At 55.6% G+C, this 21798-nt stretch overlaps 1 protein-coding gene across 5 annotated transcripts in view; it reads left to right on the plus strand.

Annotated features, from left to right (window-relative positions):
* ASTN2 (astrotactin 2) overlaps positions 1 to 21798 on the plus strand; it is a 348717-nt gene that overhangs the window by 322664 nt on the left and 4255 nt on the right. For all 5 annotated transcript variants that reach the window (XM_013182791.3, XM_066980981.1, XM_066980983.1 and 2 more), the window contains 2 exons: positions 16743 to 16843; positions 18005 to 18188. In XM_013182791.3, coding sequence (XP_013038245.2) covers positions 16743 to 16843; positions 18005 to 18188 — 285 coding nt within the window. The remainder of the gene's footprint in view (positions 1 to 16742; positions 16844 to 18004; positions 18189 to 21798) is intronic.

Here is a 21798-nt window from a genome sequence, read left to right on the forward strand (position 1 = left end):
ACCTTGCTGGGCTGCAGCAGGATCGGAGCTGGTGCTGTAAGTGGTATGATGCTGGTGATGTTTTCCTGCCCAGGTCTCTGCATGGTTATCCCTTCTCCATGCTTTGTTTTGTGGGTGGGTAGCTCTTGGGCAGCCCAGGCAGGCTTCGTCTGTGTCCACAAATGGTGGGCAGCTTTGTGACCCAGGTGCTTATTCATCACCAGCCAGCTCTTAGATGCTTGGGTGGAAAGATTCTGCCTCCTCCTGTGACTTCTTCCCTGCAACCACGAGCAGCTCAGCCTGATATTTGCAGACAATTCAAGGTTTTTTACAGGCTAATTCCAGCCTTAGGAGCGGCAAAAAGGAGGTCAGCTGTATCCATAAATACGCCACGGGAAGGATGTGACAAGCTGCTCTGAGGCCCAGGTGTTCAGACACTGCTGCACCCACAGCTCCTAGCCAAAGCTCGAGCCATCCACACATCCCGTGGAGTAAATCAGCTCAGGCAGGCTCTGGATGGGACCCCAGGTCCCAAAATCTGGAGATACTAGGCGTAAAAGGTGATGCTAATCCACACAGAAAGACAAGTCATAAGCTAATCCTACCTGACCATCTTTTCCCTCGTGCTCTAGAGGTTTTTGAATTCCATTACCTACGAGATCTGTCCCAGTTCAGACCAGCAATGTACATACATCTCATATATGGTCTGCGAGGCCGTAGAAGTGGTTAAACATTTATTTATTATTTATTTATTGATGGAGCCCTGCATGGGAGGTTGCTGAATGCAGTGGCTTTCCAGGAGATCTCGAGTGGCCTTTAACTTATTCATTGGGTTTGGGGATCTCCCCCCCAGAAAAAGAAGTTTGCTTATATTTTTTTCTCTCAGCTTGGTGTTTTTTCAGCTCTTTAACAGGGCATTTTGAGGATGCTGAGTGCAGCTGGGCATTTTCAGGCTGGTCCAGTCTTCGCCTGCGGGGCCTGACCCAGACTCCTTGCAGTGATGGGATTTATTATTTCCCTAGGCTTCAGTGAGCCTTAATTTCAGGTGATGGAGCAGGAGTGTGGTAAGGCATGGTGTGCGATTCCTCAGCTGCAACTGCTGCTGCTTAACTCTTGCTTAAAAGCAGATTTGTCCAGATCCAGGAAAAAGCCCACATTCTGGTAACTTTTTCAGTTGTATGTGCTGAGATGTTCGAAAACCCTCAGCCCCACAGGGTCAGAGCCCTCATTGCCTGTCTTGAGTTTTTAGCGCTCGGTTGGCCAAGTCCCTGCTTCAGCACCTGTTTTTGTAAAAATAACCAGCGAATTTGGGTACCTCTGTTTTTGGAGCATCATCTTCAAGGCTGCCACTGACTTCAGCTGAATTTCTACCAGAGTAGGTCAGTGTAAAACAGAGACACTTGTGAAAATAGCTGCTGCTTCCTGAGCTGTCCTGCCTGTAAAAGAGGTGCTAGAGCTGAGCTACATCCTTTGCTAAGCTTCCTGAAGGCTGCCTCAAGTGGTTGCCAGAGAGCTCCGGGAGATGAACCGTGTTGACTGGAGCATCTCTGGTTCCTTCGGGTGTATTGGCATGACTTCGGTACGGTCTCCCCATCACTGGATCCAAACTGTTCCTCTCCCATAGCCCAAATGCTGCCCTCGCAGCCCAAGCTGGGAAGCCCAATGTGACAGCAGAAGGTGAGCGCTAGATTCATGAGAGCAATAGCTCAGCACGGGGCAGCTGCCAGCCGCACGCGCTCAGCACAGAGCCCTTTGTCCAGGCTCTGTCCTGCTGCAGCCAAGTTGGCTGGAGGTGGCTGTTTGTCATCTGCTTCCTTTGGGCAGTCTCGTCCAGAAATCCGCGTGCTGGTTTTTCCACTCTGTTGAGACATATCTGTAGGTCTGAGGGAACAAGACCAAAATCCCCACACGAGGAGGAGTTCAGCAGAGACCAGGGCAGGCTCCGGCAGAGAGCACCACCCACGGGAGTCCCACCTCACCATGTAGATGCCACCTCTGCAGCCAAGCAGCTACTTCTTGGCTTCCTCTCCCATTTTATTATGCTCTTCCCCTCACTCTAATATCTGAGCTTGGCACCTCCTGGCTACCTAGTGCTACCTAGTCTGATGCCACCTTGTACTGCCAGGGATAGATATATTTGCCTTGAGTACCTCTGGAGTGATGTCCCCCAACACATGCCCTCATCACTCCTGGTCACCACACACGCACACACTTCCCTCTGCCTGTCAGGAATGAAATAAATTTGATTATACAGCAGTATGGTTTCTGTTATGAAAAGGGGAAAGAAAATACCCCGGCTTTCACTGAAAGCCCTCAGAGCCAAAGCTTATGTCATAATTTAAACGTTTCTAAAAAAAGAAGTAGGGGCGAGGGTCGCTCTTTGTTCAGGGGATGATGGCTGGAAGGGGCGGCGGGGCAGGGGTCCTCTCTTCGTCGGATGAGCTGATGGAGCTGGGTTTCAGACCTGCTGCCTGGGCAGGAATACAGAAAGGGTGCTGAAATTCGGAGAGCTCAGTGCTGGGTCACTGGTAGATGTTTGCTCAGACGCCTGAGACCACAGGCTTGGTGCTTACCCCTTGGGCTGCAGACCCTCTGGGCTGTTTGACCCTCGAATCGGGGTCTGTTGCTTTTTTTCCATCTTTTCTGCCTTTGGTTTCTGCTGGGGAAGCCCCAGGGCAGTGCACAGAGCAGGGACCCGAGCTATGCCTGCAGCACGCCAACCCCTGGCATAGTTTTCTCCTTCCTTCTGAGCATCTCCCACCGCCCTGCAGCTATGGAAATAGCCTCAGCTCTTAATCTCATTGCGCAACCCCAAACAGAAGAGCCTGCCGCCGGGCTGGGATGCTTTCATATTTTCTTTCTGTCTGGTGTGCGTCATTGCAACATCACAGCCTCCCAGCCCTTCTGTGACAGGGTGTGGGAGGAGCGCGCGTCCCGCACGCAGGAGGCTCGGTACTCGCCGGGGCCGCTTTCTCGTGTGGGGCAGGGGACGCCCCAGATGACAAGCGGGACCCGCCTCGGGCTGCCTGGGGAACCTCTCAGAGCAGGCACCCTGAACCAAAATGCTTCTTCGGTGCCCTTCAGCACATCACCAAAGATGTAAAGGAAGGGATTTGGGGCTGTTTCGGCTGCCGCAGGTTGGGCACTTGGCCGTGCGCTGCGCCGCCCTCCCTGCAGGAACATCCGTCGTTTGCAGCCAAGGGACGAGGCGTGTCCCCGGCGTGGGCAGCCTGTTCTCCGGTGCAAAACGCCTTCCTAATAGCAGCACCTTCCTGCCTCATGGTGATCTTAGCTGTCCCAGAGATCTGGGGTACTGCCCGAGAGTTGCGTCAGTGCAGCTCTCCCTGCTTGATGCCCATAAGGTAGATCAAGGCAGAAACGAAGACCCTGTCTCTTCCCCACTCTCCGTCCTGCCTGCCCCACCGGCCTCATGCCCATCAAGGCACTACGTGGGGGACAGCTGGGAACCCGAAGCTGCCCGGAGTGACCCTGCTGTGCCCAGCAGGAGCAGGGGAAGTGTGTCAGGAGGTCGACAAACACTTGGATGGCAGCAAGAGTTTGCTGTCTGTGTCCTTCCTGAGCCCTGCAGTCTGGAAGGGAACTCTGGGCCCTTTAGAGGGCAGTGGGCACACAGCCAGGGTAATCCCGTAAATCTAGCCCTTGTGTCCCTGCTGCAGGCTGGGGTGTTTGCCTGAGGGACAACAGGCCGCCTCTGAGGAGCACCCGTGCTACCAGGGTGACCCTCTCTGTGCTCTCTCCCTCTTCTCCCCCTGGGTCTGGGGGTTTTGTTAGGCTTTGTGTTAATTTTGTGGTGCTGTGTCCCCATGGGTCCTGGCAGCCATGAGCACTGGACCAATGTTGGCGGAGCTGTGTGAGGAGGGCTGATGGGTGCACCTGTCCGTACCATTTATTGGCTTGGGACTGGGACACCTCTTTGCTGGGCTCTTTCCCATTCCAGTAGCAGAAACGCATACCTTAGAGCTACCCAACAGCCACATGAAACCACTCTCCTGTGGCCTGAGGTGAAATTGTAGCGGGATATTTCTCTAAGAAACTTCTGGGCATGCAGGTATATGTTGAGGTGCTCAGTGAAAATGTGTGTGCGTGCATGGAGCAGCGCGTGGTGGTGTGGCTGCTGAGGCCCATGCTCTGCTGGGTGACCCAACCCCTCAGGCAGGGCTTTCCCCGTCAGTGCAACCCACGGCACCGCAGCGACCGCGGCAGCGCCAATACCGCTGGGGCCCAGCCCTGTGCTGCGCCCCATGGTGGCAGGGCACCCCAGTACCCCCCTGGGCAGCACCTTGCCGTCCCCGAGGCTCCTCCACCACAAACCCAAACCCGCCAGCAGCCTCCCCATCGAGGTGTCCCCTTGTGTGTCCCCCCTATGGCTCCCCAGCCCTTGCAGGCCCCCTCCATCCCTTTCGGCCTTGTACCTGCTGCACCGGGATTGTTTTCCAAGGGGAAACACGAGGTGAAGCGTTAACTCCACAAGGGCCTTTCTGTGCAGTGCGCTGGGATTAAATATTTATGTTGGCAAAAAGCACGTAATAGGCAGCTCAAGATCAGAGATAATGAAATTGAGGTGTGTGGGGAAGGGGGGCAAGGCGGCAGAGCGTGCGGGAGCAGAAGGGAGAGGGATCCAAGTGGGTTGTAGTATGCGTGCACGGGGATTGCTTTTGTTTTCATTAATACCCCACCTGTTTGGGGGGGAGGAATTGGAGCCCAGACGTGTCTCTGGGAGCTGTGCAGCACGTGCCGGGAGGAGAAGGGCCGTCCCTGCTCCCAGCCACTGCCAGGAGTGGTGGCTGGGTGACTTCGGTGGGGACTGTCCTGGGGCAGACACCTGGGGTTAGCGAGGGATGCGCCCCGTGTGTGTCATCCGCAAATGATGCGCGGCCCTAAATCATTAATAGCGCTGATATAGGATCCCTCGCTCTTCCAGACCGCTGCAGTCAAGGTTATTTACCGGTGACTGTATCCGATCAGGCGGCAATGTGGTTTGGATTATCCAGAGGGTTCCCGATCGGGTCAGGAGGCCGCTCATCACGGGCGCGCCGAGTGAGCCTCGGCGGCGGGTGCTAAGGAAGAGCCACGCGCGGGGAGGAACGGAGCGAGGGCAGCGGGCAGGGAGGATGCTGCAGGGACAACCCGCTCTGCCGCCGGCCGCGGGAGGAGAACAAGGAGCGCATGCAACAGCAAAGGGCGCTGCTCTTTCTCAATTCATTATCTTTATGAGACAACAGCATCTCTCTCCCCCCCTCCCAGCGACCCTCGCGGAAGGCGGTGCGTGGGGGGGTGAGCCCCGCGCCGTGCGGTGGGACTGCGGCCAGTGGCGCAGCCCCCGGGGAGGTATGAAACAAGGCATGAATGGAGTGTTAGGAGAGAATGGAAACTCTCAACCGGCTCCCAGGCCGGCTTTCTTGCGGGGGGTCCCTTGCTCACGATGACAGCGCTGCCTCTCATAAACACGCATTTCCTCATCCCCGTTTGTTTCTCTCTCTTGTGCAATCGCGTGTACCAGACGGGAATGGGAGTGAGTCCCAACGGTACGCGAATGTGTCACAGAAAACCTTCCCACCCTGCCACCAACGAAGTACTGAGAAATAACAGCAGGATTTGAAAGAAAAAGGAGAAGAAAGAAAAAGAGAAAGAAAGGAAAGATGGGGTAGCTGGATGGGTTTGCTACTGGCCATGAGTTATTATTATGAGTGTAAATTCGAGAGCACGGCTGCACTGGTAGTTTGCAGCATCAACCAGTGCTCAGAAGCCCCCGTTGCACTCAGTGCTGGGCATCCCCCTGGGAAAAGAAAGTTCCTTCCCTGAATGACTTTCCTGGGTAGAAAAATGGGATAAAAATAGGGGCAAAGTGACTTGGCTGAGATGACGCAGCGCTCAAACCAAGAGAGAAACTCCATCCCCTGTGCTTGCCTGTGCTTGGGAGTGCGAGAGCATCGCGGCTTCTGTGCTTCCCTCCCATTGCCCTTGCAGTTCGTGGGCATCCCCTAGGCTGCCCTTCTCAAACAATGCCTTCAGGACAGATCACAAACGGGGTGAGGTGTGGTGCTAGGGTCTAGGGGCATGCACAAGTCCCACCATCAAGCACAGCAAGTCCCCTGAACCGGTGGTTGGTGGAAGAAGTGCCGGAGCCCTTGCCTGGGCTGGTGGAGCAGGGCTGGTGGACCCGTGTGTTAGCTCAGAAAAGCTGTCGGGAGCTACAGTCCTTGCTCCTGGAGCGAAAAACAAGGGAGGAGGCCCCCAGGAGAGATGCCTCTGGAGTAGCACCTCCGGACACTCGCCAACTCGTCCCGTGCCGTGCTGCAGGAGCGAGGCGGCTCCGTGGTGCACGGGAGCGGGTGTCCAGCCCCTCAGAGGCCAGCTGGGGGTAGCAGGGCTCGCTCTTAGGACTGCTCGGCCGTATAGCCATCATTTCAATAAAGAAATGATTAAAAGGGGGTGGGGAGGGGGGGGGGTAGAAAAACCCAAAACATCTGTTTTACTTCAAATCGGGGAAGATTCCTTTGCTTGCAAGGAATGTGTAAATCACGCCGGGCTGGGAGATGTACATAACCCTGCCTGAAAGCTCCCCTGCACTTCAAACGAATTCTAACGTGCTTACTGGGATTTTGTTTTTATTATTTGTTTCTCTCCCACCCACCCCCCCGCCACCCTGTCCCTGCCGGAGCTGTGAGAACCTCCCGCCCACTGCCAGCCGCTCACCATGTCCCCCTGCCAGCCGGGGGCACAGGGCAGAGGCCAGTGGGCAGCAGCGGCCGGGGAATTGGCTGGCATCCTTCTGCTGGGGCTTGTTGGCACACACAGCCCTTGCCGGGTGGGTTTGGAGCACGGTGGGGCCATGGCAAGGACCCTCTCTCGCAGACCAGCGCAGGGTATGGCCGCCTCTCTCTTGGAGGCCGGCACATTTGGCTCCCTCCTTGGATTTTGCGAGCGAGGCAAGCGGAGGCGTCCCTCGCCTCCCAGCCGTCCCATTGTGTGCCTTGATTGTTGGCAGGCTCCGGGTTGCTTTGTTTTACGCGGAGGGTGAAGCCGGGGCTGGCAGGCAGTGCCAGAGGACAAACCCAACGGAGCTGGGCGCTGCGGGCAGGGGGCACACAGCCGCCCCATGCCGGCCGAAGGTGATGCGCCCTGCGCCGCAGCGACCACCCTGGGGCCGAGGGAGACTCCGCTCCCTGCGGTCGGTGCGGCCCGTTGCCTTTCTTCTCAGGCTCTCGACCAGGAGGCCCTATTGTGGTGGCTTATATAAGAACAGAGAGCCATCAACTCGCTTGACATAGACCACCCACTACTCCTCAGATGACACTGCCTTTTGAAGTCGCTACCAGTCTGGGCTGGATTTCAACCAGCAGTCCAGATGGAAGCCAAGCCCCCAGGAGGATGAGAACAAGCCCCACCAAGGGGAACTCCTGGGGTAGCAAACTGTGGAGTGTCTGGTTCTTGTTTAGAATGACTGTGAGGTTGGGAGGGGCGAACGTTTCCCAATTTGCCAAGGGTCACAACCTTCCTCTCCCCCCATCTCCCTGGGGCCGGCCATGGCCAAGCTTCGCAGAGCATTTGTAGGTTAAGTGGCTGGTATGGTTAGCTGCGAACATTTCCATTGTGGAGCTCGCCACAGGGGTCCAGGGCCTCTCTTCTCTCTCCTTTCTCCCTGGCACAACGGGAGGAAGAGTTTGATTTATTCTCCCTCGCCTTCTGAGCAGCCTTCTCGTCTCCTGCAGCCACAGCCCTGCTCAGAGGAAGGAGAGCAGTGGTCCCACAATAGCCCAAGGTGCAGGAAGGTACCCAAAGCGACGTGTCTCTCTGGAGACCCACCTGGCACGCAGGACTCGCATGCTAATGCTTTCAGATGAGGCTGAAACCCACCCAGCCACAGATTTGTGCGAAGAAGATGAACAAAACCTCAGAGTAATGACTTACCCCTAAACACGTAACCTTCCTGGAGCCAGGGCTGGAGGCTTCAGGGTGTCTGGGGCTCAGGGAAGGAGGGGCAGGCTTGTCCCAGACCCCAAGGACAGGGCAGGGGCTGCAGGGAGAGCAGAAGGCATTGCAGCCGGAGGGACAGAGAACATGGGTGCTGTTGGGCTCCCCCAGAGGGATCAGGGTGCTGTGGTATGTCAGAGGGCGGGAGCAATGGGCGTCGCGGTGCCAGGGTGAAGGCTGCGGCAGGAGCTGGGGGTTGCGGCCACGGGGGACGCAGAGCCTGGGGAAAGCCCTCCCAGGACAGCTCGCTTCCATCACCAGCTCTCGCTGACGCTCCGCAGCCGGAGCAGGGCGAGCTCCTGCGGTTTGCAGCCTGCAGCTCCCATCCGAGCCGAGTGGGGGGAATTGTTCCAGCAGCACGGGGAGCCGGAGGCGACTCGCTTGACCTTTGTGCAAGGGCTTTGTTTGGGATCTCCTGGTGAGTCCCAGCAGAACAGGGACTCTGGCGCTTGACAGACTGATACGAGCTGCTTTTGCTTCGCTGGAGACAAAGACACCAGCCGGAGTGGCTCAGCTCCACCTCCTCCTGGTCCTTCCCTCCACCAAAGGACACTGAGACTCACCCCCTGGGTGATCTGGGCCCTTCTGTGACCTTGCCAGGTGGAGGGGGGACAGCTTGCCACAAGCCCTGGGACAAGCAGTAGAGGTTGTGAAGGGCCAGGCCGGCTATTGCTGTGCTGCCTCTACGAGCACATCTGCTAAACCTCATCCTCACAGCCAGCAGGACAAAGGGACACAACTGCCAAGAAACACGGACCCCGAACACCCCCTCTCCCTCTCCTCCATATCTGATAATTCCACAGTGATCCAGCTTTTTCTGCCATTGTTCCATCCCCAAAGTTTGGGAGCTGTCTCTGGGACATCCTGAGGGTTTGCTGGGCACCTTCAAGACCCCTTAGTCCTTGGAGCGAGCATAGGAACAGAAGCCTCAGGGTTGCGACATGCTGTGTTAATGTTATCTCATTTCAGGGCTGCTTTTTGGATGTGCTGTCCTGCTCCAGTGCCAAGGAGCTGTTCTCTCATCCACATTTCATCCCCCACCAGCAGCTTTTTCCAGTGCAGCAGCCCCTCTCTGTACGGGCACTTGCTCTGCTCTGCTTCGGTCAGCACTGTAAAGCTGCTGCTGCTGCCAGGCTGTGTTCTGAGCATGAACCATGCACCAGGGAAACAGAAACTGTGTTGCATGCAAGGGGTGAGGGACCAATTACCTGCTGCTTGCAGTGGCTGCAAGGAGCAGGGGTGCCACAGGAAGAAAGCTGCAAGAGAAAAAAAGGTGTGGGGGGGTTCAGCAGGCACCGCGGGTGCTCTCAGCCCCAGGATGGTGACGGCACCGTGGGGATGCAGCGACCAGAGGGGCTGCAGTGACGGCGCTGCGCCTCCTGCATAAAACCTCGGCCCTGCTGGATCCGGCTGGGTTCTTCCCTCGGTTGCAGCGAGACACGTTTTTGCCTACGGCAGTCTTGGCACTGCCTCTCGCAAGGTGTGCGGATGGCAAAGGAGCGCCTTGTGGGATGTTGGCCCTCCAACACAGGTCGCATTCAGGAGCAGGGCTCCAGGGAGCGGGAGGTGGCCGTGTATCAAGGCTCTCTTTCACAGCCACTGCGGTGCTGGGAATTGCTGCGCTGGGGAGGCTATTGACAGGGCTTCTAGGGAAATCTGGGGAAACTGAGACATTGTGCCTGCAGCGCCTGTCCTACCATGCATTTCTCTCGCAGCGAGGCAGTGGATCAGGGCAGTAGCCTGCACGGGATTTTTAATTCATTTCCTTCTATCCCTTTCATCCTTTTGTTTGGACTGTGTTCGACAGGGGTCTGAAATGAGGAGAGATGGATGAAACGCTGTGAGGGGCGCGAGCACAGCAAAGGCAGCCCGGCTCAGCCACTTGGTGCAGGGGCCAGGCGCTCAGCCCTTCCCTCTGCAGCTTCTGGCTGCCCGTTGCCTTCCAGCTGGGGGACAGCGGGCGAGCCTACAGGCACGGAGCAGCACAGCGTGCTGAGCCAGTGCCCTGCAGAGACGGTGCTTCGGTGCCCAAAGTTACAGAGCAGCATTTTGCTGTTCCTCGGCACCCGAGCTGGTGGGACTCCAGCAGAGGTCACTCTGTGGTGCTGCCTGGGGATCCACCTCGCACATAGACGTGCTCATCTCACCACCTCAGAACCCAGGTCTGCCTTTCTCCAGAAGTCTCCTTCAGCAAGAAAAACCCTGCCCCAGCGAGCAGCCCATTGTCTTCCCCCTGCCAGCAGTATTTGATGGACGCTGCTTTACGCGCTTCCAAAAAGCATCCGACACCTGAAGCTCGCTGTGGCAGGTACATTTATTTCCCTCCATCTGACAACCGCGCTCCGGTATTGTTGGAAGGCATCTGTTGAAGGGTAACGATTAGTCTCACAGCATTTGCTGTCCTGGAAAAAAAAAAAAAAGAGGTGTGAATGGTGAGAACAGTTTACTGACAGGCTCTTGCACGCGGGGCGGCAGAGCTCCAATACCTGGCGTGGCACCTGCGGTGCTGCTCGCCTGTCCTCGCGGCGCGCTGGTGGGACACGGGGCACTTGTCACAGATGGCTGAAAGAAGCCCAGTTATAAAAGGTGCTTTTCTTGGGTGGTGGAGATGGGAGGAGAGCTTTCTAAAAAATATTTTTTTTCAGGATCCACTGTTTCCTTGTTGCAGCACAGGCACAAGTGGAAAGGCAAAGCCAAAAATGATGGCAGCGCAAAGGAGATGCTGGTCCTTTTGCGGAAGGGATGTGCTCCCTGAACAGCGAGTCACTGGGAGGTGGGAGCAATCGGTGTCACCTCCCTCAGATCCCCTCCTGGTGCAGCAGGCACCGAGGTGCTCAGCAGCTCCTCTCCCACCACAGGAAGCCCCCTCTGTGTCGGCATAGCCCAGCCCCATGTCCCCAGCCCTGTGTTCCTGCCAGCCTTCAAATGCCCTACCAGTATCATCTGATTGCTGTGATGTTTGTCACCGTTCCAGCCCCAAGGAGACAGCAAGGGAACATCCACTGCCTTGTAAAGCTTAGCCCAAACCCCAAGCTGTGAGGTCTCCAGTACCCCGAGCCCACCCTACTAACTGGCACCACAAAGAGGGGCACAGCACGACCAACCAGCCCAAAAAGGAGGCCCAGCAGATGGACACAGAAAGCTTCTCCTTCCAAAAAAACCCTCGCTTCTCATTGTGTGCTTGCTGTTTGTGGCAGAGACTGGAGGGGTGGCTCTCGTTTACCTTTCTTAATTATCTCAAATCACAGAGTTACCAGTAAGCTAAAGTGTATTCCTGTGGCTGGTGTGGATGGGTTGCTTTTTATTTGATTTGATTATTTTTTAAAACATAATGGTTTCTGAATTGGAAACGCTTGCACTGAACACTCCCCTTCCGTGCTTGCCCAGACAGCTTCTGGCAGGCAAGCCCTGCTCCTGCTCCTGCTCCTGCTCCTGCTCCTGCTCCTGCTCCTGCTCCTGCTCCTGCTCCTGCTCCTGCTCCTGCTCCTGAACCTGAACCTGAACCTGAACCTGATCCTGTTCTGTGCCCATCCATGAGACTTGCTGTGACGCTCAGCTCCCTCCTGCCACGTCTGGGCAGCCCAACATGGGGACAGGGTTGGGTGGGCACCCAGCAGCTCCACGGCTGGGCCAGGGCCATCCACAACCCCACAGCACACAGCTGGGGTTGCAGCACCCACAGCTCAGCTCCACCCCGGGCTCTCCCACCTGGCAGCAGTGATGGATCAGGGAGGCTGCTGGTGGGAACTGAGTGATGCTCCATCCTGCGTGCGCTCGGGCACAGCCCACGCTTTGCTGGCGGTGTCCCACGTCCCATAGCGGGGTCACAGAGCGGCTGGGAGCAGGCAGGGCTTGCCAGGAGCTGCTCTGCCAGGGGCTTTTAAACGGAGGCCATCAAATTGTTTTTCAGCTGGAGCAGGAAATGAGAAGAGCAGGGGCGGGATGTGTTTGTGTCGGCTCACTGGACCAGCCTCAGCCACGCGGTGCCGGTTGCGTGCGAGCCCGGGGAGCCCAGGCTGTGCTGGTGGCACAGATGAGCTGCCACGGGATGTGCTTGACCCCAGCCAGGCCAGGGGCTGTGCTTTCATGCTCAGCATCAGGGGTGGTGGTGCAGTACCCACGCTGCGAAGGTCTGCCTTGCAGCAAGCAGCAAAGCAAAGCCCCGGGGCTGCAGGAGCGAGGCGCCGAGCCCAGGCTTATCAGCCAAGCTCACACCAAGCCCTCCTGGCAAGAGCACGGCGTGGTTGCACCACTTCGGAAAGCATGAGACCGAGCTTCTGCGTGACGCTGGGCTCTGGAGCTGCTGGGGGAGCGTCTCTGCCCTGTGCCCCATTTACGTGCTGCAGGGGACGCCTTAGCACGGCTGGGTTTGCTGCGCTCGCGTACAGCCAGCTGCTCGTAGGTACTTGGTAACCTCAAACAGGTGTTTGGCAGATGCTTCTTGGACTCCTTATTGGACCCTTTTTTCTGCAGCCCAAGCTGCTTGGTTGTGGTACAGCATCTCATTGACCAGCTGCACGAGCCCAAAAGCTTCAGGAAGAGCAGTGCACGAGCCAGAGCAGAAATGCCTGGGATATCTCTGTAGCATGTAAAGAAATCCGCCGCCAACTAAGGAAGGTCACACACAGAAATCCTTATCTCCCTTCCCACAAATAAGGATCATGAGTAAAGCACTCAAACAGCATGAGCATCATGAGATGGAGTTAAAAAATCATGAGCCGGCATTGTTGTCTATAAATAAATAACACGTTCTGGGGTTTCATTCTCAGCCTTGCGGTTTTGTGCCTTTAGAATTTTGTATTTTCATTTTTATTTTTTTTTCTCTGCATTGAGAAAGACTAGAAACATATTGTTCTTTTTTTTTTTTTCTTTTCTTTTTGAATGGAATTGACAATCTTCCACAATCATTGGATTCCAGGAACTGAAGCTCTAACCCCCCCCCCCCCGGCTTTCTCTCCCCCCCCCCCCCCCCCCCCGAAGTATCTCAAGCTTAGTGATAAAATCCAGGCTTTAGCCAACTTTGGGTGGGGTATCTACGAGGAAGGTGTTGCTGACATTTCATGAGGCCACATGTTAATTGCTTTCTATCTCTCTCTAAAAGTTCCTTCTGGTCCCAGTGGGTTTCAATATAGTAGTAAACATTAGAGCAGCCTTATTTTATAGGACTTTATGTGCTGTTTCGCTGCAGAGGTGGCTGCGTTTCCAGGCATGGTGGGGCTGCTCTCTGCCAAGAGTGGATGTGCTTGCAGTGGTGAAATGCTCTTTGGAACCTCTTTGGGCAAAACGCATCTCACTGGCTCTCTAACAGCAGTGCTCACATGTGATCTTACTGAGGGCACTGCTGAAAAGGCGGATCAGCTGTGAGGCAGCAGCAGGTAGCCCCCAGCTCCTTCGGAAAACAGAGGGAACATGAGAAAGCGTCACGGGGAATGGTTACTGCTACACAAAACACCCCTAGGTTGTGGAGGGGCTCTGCCAGGTTGTGGCTCCCATATGGCATCCCAGGTTGTCCGATGTGAATGAGTGTGCGTCTGGGACCTTTCGGTTCCTGGCTCTGACTGCACCTCCGAAATCCTCTGCCGTGGGCAAAACACTCAGAGCCGCTCTCCAGCCTCGTTTTGTGGTACAAGTTCCCTAAATAATCAGGTGCAGGTCATTGTCGGCAGAGCTGTTGCCTGTTTTGTCCCCAGATGCTGTAAGGGGATGTAAGTGTGGCAGGAGGACGCCCACGTAGCCCAGCACGTGCAGAGCTGGGCTCCAGCCAGCCAGGGGCTCTGCGTGCCTCCCTCCCTCCTTTACGCTCGCTCATTTCCCTGTGTTTGCCGTGCAGACGTTCCTGTCCCTCCCGGTGGTCCCTCTCCTCCCACCAGCTGCCCACCCTCTTGGTGCCCCTTGGGTCCCAGGCTGGTCCCATCCCTGCCAGCAGCTCCTCGCCTGCCTCTGCCAGAGGCTCCTCTTGGATGCGCTGAGCAGGAGCCGCCTGTTAATGCAGGGTTTACGCCGAGCCACAGATCTTTGCACTCTCTTCTCTTAATTGTCTGTTTCCGGGAATAAAGGGAAAAAAAAATAACCCCCAGCACTCTGCGCGATGCCATTAACTGGCTGTAAAAGTGTTTTGCTGCAGGGAGGCTGGGTGGTCAAGTGGTTTGAGAACAAGATTGGGAACCTTCATCTCCTGCGTTTGCAAACTGCCCGTGTCACTGAGGCTCTCCTGGGCGAGATGCTTCACCCCGTATGTCTCTGTTTACCATCCATAAAATGGAGCTATTAATACTGCTGTGCTTCAGGGTGATCCTTTGGACCATAATTAACGTTAAAACCCTCTGAGATCACCCGGTGGAAGGAGCTGGAGAGGGGCAGAGGGCTGCGCACTGCTGGGGCTGCCAGCTTCCACCAAAGCTGAATTTATTGGTGCTGGTTCCAAAACAGCTCTTGTTCAGTGAATGGAAAAGAAAACCGTTCCTCCAGGGTCTCTGAAGGAGGACTGGTTTCAGGTGAGGCAAAGCGCTCTTTATGGCCAGATCAAACCCACTTTATTTCTGATGTTTTTCCACTTGGGCTCTAGTTTTATGTTTGTTTGTTTGTTTTTTTTTAATCTCATCTGAGAAAATGATGATATGGAGGGCTTGTTTGTTGATCTGTTTTTTAACCCAGCCCTGACCGTTCTACGCACTCTGGGTCTTGGCATTTGAGTGACTTTGTTTCTGTTCCTGTTGGCAGAGGGCAAAAGCACAGCCAAAGGGCTGCCGCGGGTCCTTAACATCACCCGGAGGGCAGGCTGCGCTTTAGCACCCTGCCAAGCAGAGATGCCCCCTCCTGACCCCGCTGGCAGTGGAATAGGTGATGCGGGCACTAATTGCCGACTATTACAATTGTTTTGATAAAAGTCTGCTGTTTTCGAGGGAAGTGCTCTGGCACCGATTACCTCCGAGCTAATGGAGCTTCGCAGCCCGAGCTGCTGCGGGCAGAGCAGAGGTTGCACATTAGCTGCGCTCACCCATTTACAAAAGGAGATACAACAAACACAGCCGAGCAAACGACCCCAGGATGGGGACGGAGATCACAGAGATCAGCTCACAGCAGAAACCCTCTCGTTAAGCCCCCTTACCACTCGCCGTGCTCATGCTGGTGAGCAAGAAGAGCGACGCCCAACGATGGTGCCTGGATGGGCTGCAGGGCTGGGGTCCCCACTCGGCACTGGGTGCCCCTATTGCTGCTGCTTTCTGGACCCAGAGAGAGGAGATTTCACACTGCAAAACTGCATAAACATCCCCTGCTGCCAGCAGGAGACTCCTTCCTCACTTTGAACCCCTCATCTGCCGAAGGATGAGGAGGGAAGGTGGCTCCCGCAGGCTGGGCTGCAAAGCCCCGCAGTCACAATCCTGCCCTGAATTCCCGTTCCCCTATTGCTCTGCTGCTGTCCCTTAATTATAGCGGGAGAGAACAGCCTGTGTGTGGTACTTGTGAAGTCGCACAGTGCGGACATCCTTCCTGAGATGCTCCCACTCTGAGCTCCGTTCCTTGTAAATTATGGAAAATGATGTCATGCCAGAGAATTAAATAGCATCTCCTTGGGCGAGCTCAGCGTGTGCGTCTCCTGCCCGCCCCGGCTTTGTGAAAACGGGAGTTGTCCCTACACACAAGTGGGCTCCTTGGCAGTCTGCTGGCGTCCTTTCAGTCAGCGGGTATTGTTAAGGAGCTGATGCTAATTGCTCCGAGAGAGTATGTCCTGCGCTGGGAATCGCTACAGCACAAATGTCAGCCCTTATCAGCTGCATGTGGGGCACGCAGGGTGGCTGCCCCGGGGAGGAAGGAAAGGGGAAGCATTGCTCCTGTCCCAGCTAAGGGTGCTGAGGAGTTAGGACCATTCCTTATGTAAACATGCCTCGGGGTCTCAATCCCATTTAAGCTTCAGCTGCTTTTATGACGCTCTGCGCTCACTGCTCAGTTTTCCCTTGGGATAAGAGCGGGGCTGTGTTCTTTCTTGGGACCTGGGTACCCCACCACCAGGCATCTCTGCGGGGTTCTTGCCAGCCCCTGCACTTTGTCAAAGCCAGCTTGAGTTCCCATGCCCTGGCTCGGAGTGAATAGACGCAAACCGATGCCTTTTGGGAGAGTGGACAGAAGATCGTTGCTCCTGCTGCGAAGAAGCATTCTCGTGTTGGAGCCTTGATATTCTGACCAGGGCTCTGAGCTCAGCATCCCAGGACGTCCCATGCAGCCACAGCCTGTTTATTCAATGCTCCATCCAGCACAAAAGCCGTATTTTACTGTCAGATGCTCTCCATTAGCTTCAAGTGTGAAATTATCATTCCCACCCTTTTACCAGCCCCACCCTGGTGAGGAAATGAGGGAGAAAACAACCTCAAGGGCCGTTCGCAGGATGTGTACGAGCTGTCGCTTGTCAGCACGGAGCCTACTTAGGGCAGGAATTACTGCCCTGCTGCGAGGAGGTGCGAGCACCGCAGCACTGCCAGGTGCTCCCGGGTGCGTGGCTGAGCACCCTGGGGGGGTTTGCATCCTTCCCCGGGCACATGGCAGCAGCGTGCAGCCCCGGCTCGGACCTGTCCCCACGGCCCTGGCTTCTCCCTTTGGGTGCTCTCCAGTTCTGAGCCTGCGACCTTCTCACATCTCCTTGAGATGCCAGGAGTGACTGATGGGAGCCTGGACCACATTTTTCCCTTCTCTCCTCAAGGGCAGTTCCCATAACAACCCGGTGGTGTTGGGCTGAGGGATAAAGACATGTATCTTTCCTTCCTGCCTTCCAGATTCACCCTCTACGCGGTGGACACGCGGGGGAGACACTCGGAGCTGAGCACGGTCACCCTGAGGACAGCCTGCCCGCTGGTGGATGACAGCAAGGCAGAAGGTCAGTGCTCAGGCACCTCGTTTTCAAAGACAAAAGACATTTCCTGTTAATTTTACTTTTCCTGTATCCATTGTGCTCCTGCAACCCCCTGCAGTCCCCTCCCTTGCAGCGCATGAGCTCCATAAATGAGGCTGGGCGTTGGGTTGGGAAGGGATGATAAATCACAAGCGTCTTGTAGTGAAGTCCCAGTTGGAGTTGGTGGCTCTGTGGTCCTGTGCAGCACAGTGCCGTTGTGTCTGTCCCCTCACACGGCCATGGGAGCTGTTAACACACCTCCCCTGGAAAGGGCGATCGCATCCTGCAAAAGCACGAGGGACAGCCCTGGCTGGGACAGGGGCACAGCCACCTCTGGGTGCTCAAAGGCTGTCAGTAGTGGCTGGTTTGGTTCTGAATTGGAAACGTCGACCACTCGCACAGTTGCATTTCCCAATTTTGAAACCAATCCCATTTGTTCTCCCCAGAGGGTTTTGCTGCTTTGAAATGTTAAAAGATTCATCTACATGAAAGGCACGTTACCTGTTTCCTTTCTTGCTTTCTATTTTGTAAAGCACACAAAAGGAAGTTTTGATTAATACTTTGCTTAGTGTTATTGATGAGCATTTCCAGAAAAATGAGCAAACGGGAGACTAAAGAAAATGAATGAAATTGGTTTCTGTGCATTTTCCATGTCCAAAAAGAGATCCTTTTCTACAGCAGAAAGGGCACCCTCTTGTTTAATAAATCGAGCTGCTCTAGGAGGTACCGACGATGATGATGCACGGCACTTCCGGCTGAAGCAGCATATCGTTAGCAACAGCGTCGTGTTCTTCCTACCCTACACATCACAGCTGTGCGTTTGCTCTTGTTTGGGTGAACAGGGGAAGAGCTTGTCTGCCCTAACAGGGAGGATAAGGCTGCCTCTGCCTGTGCTGGCAGCCCTCATCCTCTCCTCCTCTCATTCCTTCATGGAGTTTTGCTGGAGTGTTTGGGGCTGCCCCATGCATGTGGGGCATCCGCCGCAGTCCCTGAGGCATTGCGAGATGCTCTCCAGGTTGCCAAATGGGGCTGCAGACAGCCCCCAGGGGACTTGCAGCCATCCCAGGCACCATCTCCTCTTGCCAAGGGCCCTGCTTGTCCCTCTCCTCTCTCTTCATTAAATCCTGTCCCCTTGGTTCCTTCCAGAGATAGCTGACAAGATCTACAACCTCTACAACGGCTACACCAGTGGGAAGGAGCAGCAGACGGCCTATAACACGCTGATGGAGGTCTCCGCTTCCATGCTCTTCCGAGTCCAGCACCACTACAACTCCCACTACGAGAAGTTCGGGGACTTCGTGTGGCGCAGCGAGGACGAGCTGGGGCCCAGGTACCATCCTTGCCCCACGTCCTTCCTGGCCCCACTGATTCCCATGCCCCTCCTGGCCTTCCCCTATGGCTGAGGGACGTCCCCTGGTGGTGTTCACCCAAGAGGGGTGCTGACCAAGCTGTCCTGCCATCTCCTGAGGCTTCCAGGTCCCGTTTGGTCTTTGGATGAATGGTTCTGGGGCACCGAGAAGCTGAGCAGGAAACCAGCCTGAGCTGGGCACTGCCACAGGGAGGGAGCTGAGTGTGCTGGGAACACTGTGGGGGGACCGGGGGTGTAAATCAGGCCTAGGATAGAGTGAGGGAGCAGTGTGTAAACCAGGACTCGGATCTTCAGAACAACAGTAGGTGAGACCGTGACTCCCCTCGGGTTCAGAGGTACCCAGGTTAATTGCAGGGTGCGTGGCTGGAAAGGGTGATGGAAGGGATGAAGCCAAAATACAGCGGGTACGGGTGTGTTACGGGTGCTGCGTACAGGCAGGAGGTAGCCAGAGCTGCTGTCGGGAGGCAGCAACAGCCCACGGAGGTATCTGAGGAACACAGGACAAGTCCATCCTTACATTGTAGTGTTTGTGCATAGGAAATAGCCAGGCAATGAGAAGCAGCAGAATCCCTCCTGGGTATTCTTTGGTGGAGCCTGTCTGTGTCAGGGAACACGGTGTGACCTCCGGGTCTGTCCCCAGAGTGGGACGGATTCTGCACCCAGGACAGACCCGTTCTGTCATCCCTTTTTGTACTGGCTCCCTGCACACCTGGACAATATTCTGCATGGACAGTAGAGGGGAGGACAGCTCCCCACTGGCATGGCTTTGAGCACCTTCCACCTCCTCCTGTGGCTGGGGATGTTTGGGAAACATCAGTGTCCAGCTGCAGGGGGTATTCATCTGTGAAAAGGGTTCTGAGCCCCTGGACGAAGAGCTGAGGTGCTGGCAAATAGGTTATTACTTTTGTCTGTAGATGTAGCATTTGGTATCATCAGAGGGGGTCAACGACTGAACGATCTGTATGTGGTAAACTTGGCTCTACTAAATGATATGTTTCGTGGACATTTCCTTCTTATTTCTCTGTCTGACCTGACATACCTTTATCCTCCCAGTGGAATATAGTTGCTGTACAAACTGTAAATATTTCCAGGATCCCCTTTTCCACCTCCCCTCTCTCCCCAAACAAGAATTCAGCTCATTGACGTTGGCAGTAGAAAGGTCCTCCTAAATTTCCATCCTGTGGTGCCACTGACACCATGCAAGGATGCGAGCACACAGTGCCTCATGTTACCTCCGTACAGGCCTGTGTTAGACACAGCCCCTTGGGAAACACCCAGCAATAAATGTTTGGAAGTAGCCATATCCCTCTGGACATCCTGAGATCTCTAACAGGATTCGGATAGCCTTGACCTGCCTTGAAGCATTTGTAGATACTGTTCTTCCAGCACCCTCACCTAGCACGCTGCTCCCTGACAAACCGATGCAGAGAAGGGCGGAGGAGTGGGGTCTGGCAGTCCACAAATACCTGGAAAAGATTTTCCTTTTCTCCCCTCCGCTCCTGTTTGTCGGACACAAGTGAGGATCTGTCCATAACACCAGGATGACAGCACTCTACCGCAGTTTCCCTCCATCCTGGACATAAATCTAAGCTGGCCTGGGGCTTGCCCTCTGACAGAGATGACCTTGGTCGTAATTTCTTCGGTAGCTCATTAGCGCCTGACATGGAGCCACTCTTCCTTCCCTCTACCTTCCTCCTTCTTTGATGACACTGCAGACTCGTTTGTCCTTTCCAGCTGTTCCTCTCTCTGTACCCCCCTGGGGACCATCAGCCGCTTCTTACACAGCCCTGTCACTTGAGATCCCGCACGCTTACTGCAGGATATCGGCTACCCCGATACCTGCATGGAGCCATGAGGTGTGCAAGGTGACACTTAAATGGCCCATATTGCTCCACCCTGTGCCGGGCCACATCTGCAGCCAGCAGTCAGTCCGGCTGCTGTCCATCTTCCTCGCGGAGCGAGGCGATCTCCGAGCAGAGCCCGTGTGCCCGTCCTGTACTTGAGCACTGTGTGCCTTGCAGCCAAGGGGAAGCGTCCGCAAACGGTGCCAGGCTCTCACCAAGAGCGACGCTGTCGTCCAGCCCAGCTTCTCAGGGAGCTTGGACAGAAACGGAGGCACTGACGTAGCAGGAGGCGAGTGAGGATTTGCCAAGGGAGGCCATCTCGTAACACGATTTTAATTGACGGGCTGTTCTCCTTCCCAGGGGGACATTCATTTTCGTACCTTGAAATGTTTATCAGATGAGCCTCGGATTCACAGTAAATGTGTGCTCATAAAACTGAGCGACAAGAGGGAAGTTGATTGCCTCCGTGTAATAAATACATCACACTGGAGTCCTCGTGAGCCCAGTTTCCATGAAAGCCACAGGTTACTGCAAACAGCTGCTTGCTAGAAGACACACTGACAGCCAGATGTCCCAACCAGACGGTTTACATTAAGGAGACATTAAAAACTTAGCTCATAGGTGGCCCTAAACCAGGACTTTCTGTGGTCAGCAGCATCTTGGCACCTGGCTTGCTTCATCCTGCTCGTCTCCTTGAGCAACAACAACCCCTTTCCTGCTCCCCCCATTCCTCATGCAGACACCAAGTGAATCTCACAGAGTTAATTTGTTCCAACAAACCAGAGGAATCTGTCTAAACCAGTGAAGGTTTAATGCTACTGTGCATTCAGACCTCTGGATCTGTGCAGCGGGAGCGCTTCCTGACACAGCGACAGGGAGATTTCTCTACTATTTTCTCATATTGTGCTTTGTGACGCTTCTCGTGACTGCTGCAAACAGAGCCTGGCTTTTAGGAGGAGGCAGGAGAAATAATTAGGCTAAAATCCTCCTTCCGTGCCCCTACTTGTGGCTACCAGGGACAAGGGGGTCGGGATGTGGCACCGGGGCTCGCAGCCTCGCCTTGCCCTGAGCAAGTCACCCAGGCAGGCAGCCGGGACGGCCGCGGGAGGCGAAGTGCATCTCCAGAGCAGCTGCCTTCTGGTACCGAGGGGAATGCAATGTACCGATGGGAGGCTGTGATAAGAGGCCATCGAGTCCCGGACTAATTATCCTCCTAGATGAGGGTCTGACAGACCCGGGTCAGTTCTCAGTAGAGTGGAAAAATCTGAATTTATGACAAAATCGCCCCGTATGGGAACACAGCGGACGGGCAGCCACCCTCTCCTGCAGTGTCCTGGGAAGCTCGTCCTCCCCTCCAGCCCAGGTGTCACTGCCCCTCTGCTTTGTCACGCCGGTCCCTTCTCCTTTGGCACCTTCCTCCTGGGCGAGCTAGGGCAGGGTTTTGCTGGCTCTGGCTGCGTTCTCATCCCACACCAGCCATCGAGGTGAGTACTCGCTGTCCCCTGTGCCACTGGGGGCAGGGGACGGGGACGTCCCTCCCCTGCACGAGCACCCTGGGGCTGGGCATGTCCTTCCCGAGCCGGGGCTGGCGACCAGGCACCCGGTGCCCAGCCCCACCTGCAGGCACTGCCAGGCCCCCAGTTCACGCAGGAGGAAAGTGGGAAGTGCCCCGCAGCAGACACCCGTCCCCCTCCCCACCCCTCGCCTCGCACCGGAGAGGGAAGCAG

The sequence above is a fragment of the Anser cygnoides genome, chromosome 20, assembly GCF_040182565.1.
Source record: "Anser cygnoides isolate HZ-2024a breed goose chromosome 20, Taihu_goose_T2T_genome, whole genome shotgun sequence".
Lineage (NCBI taxonomy): Eukaryota > Metazoa > Chordata > Aves > Anseriformes > Anatidae > Anser > Anser cygnoides.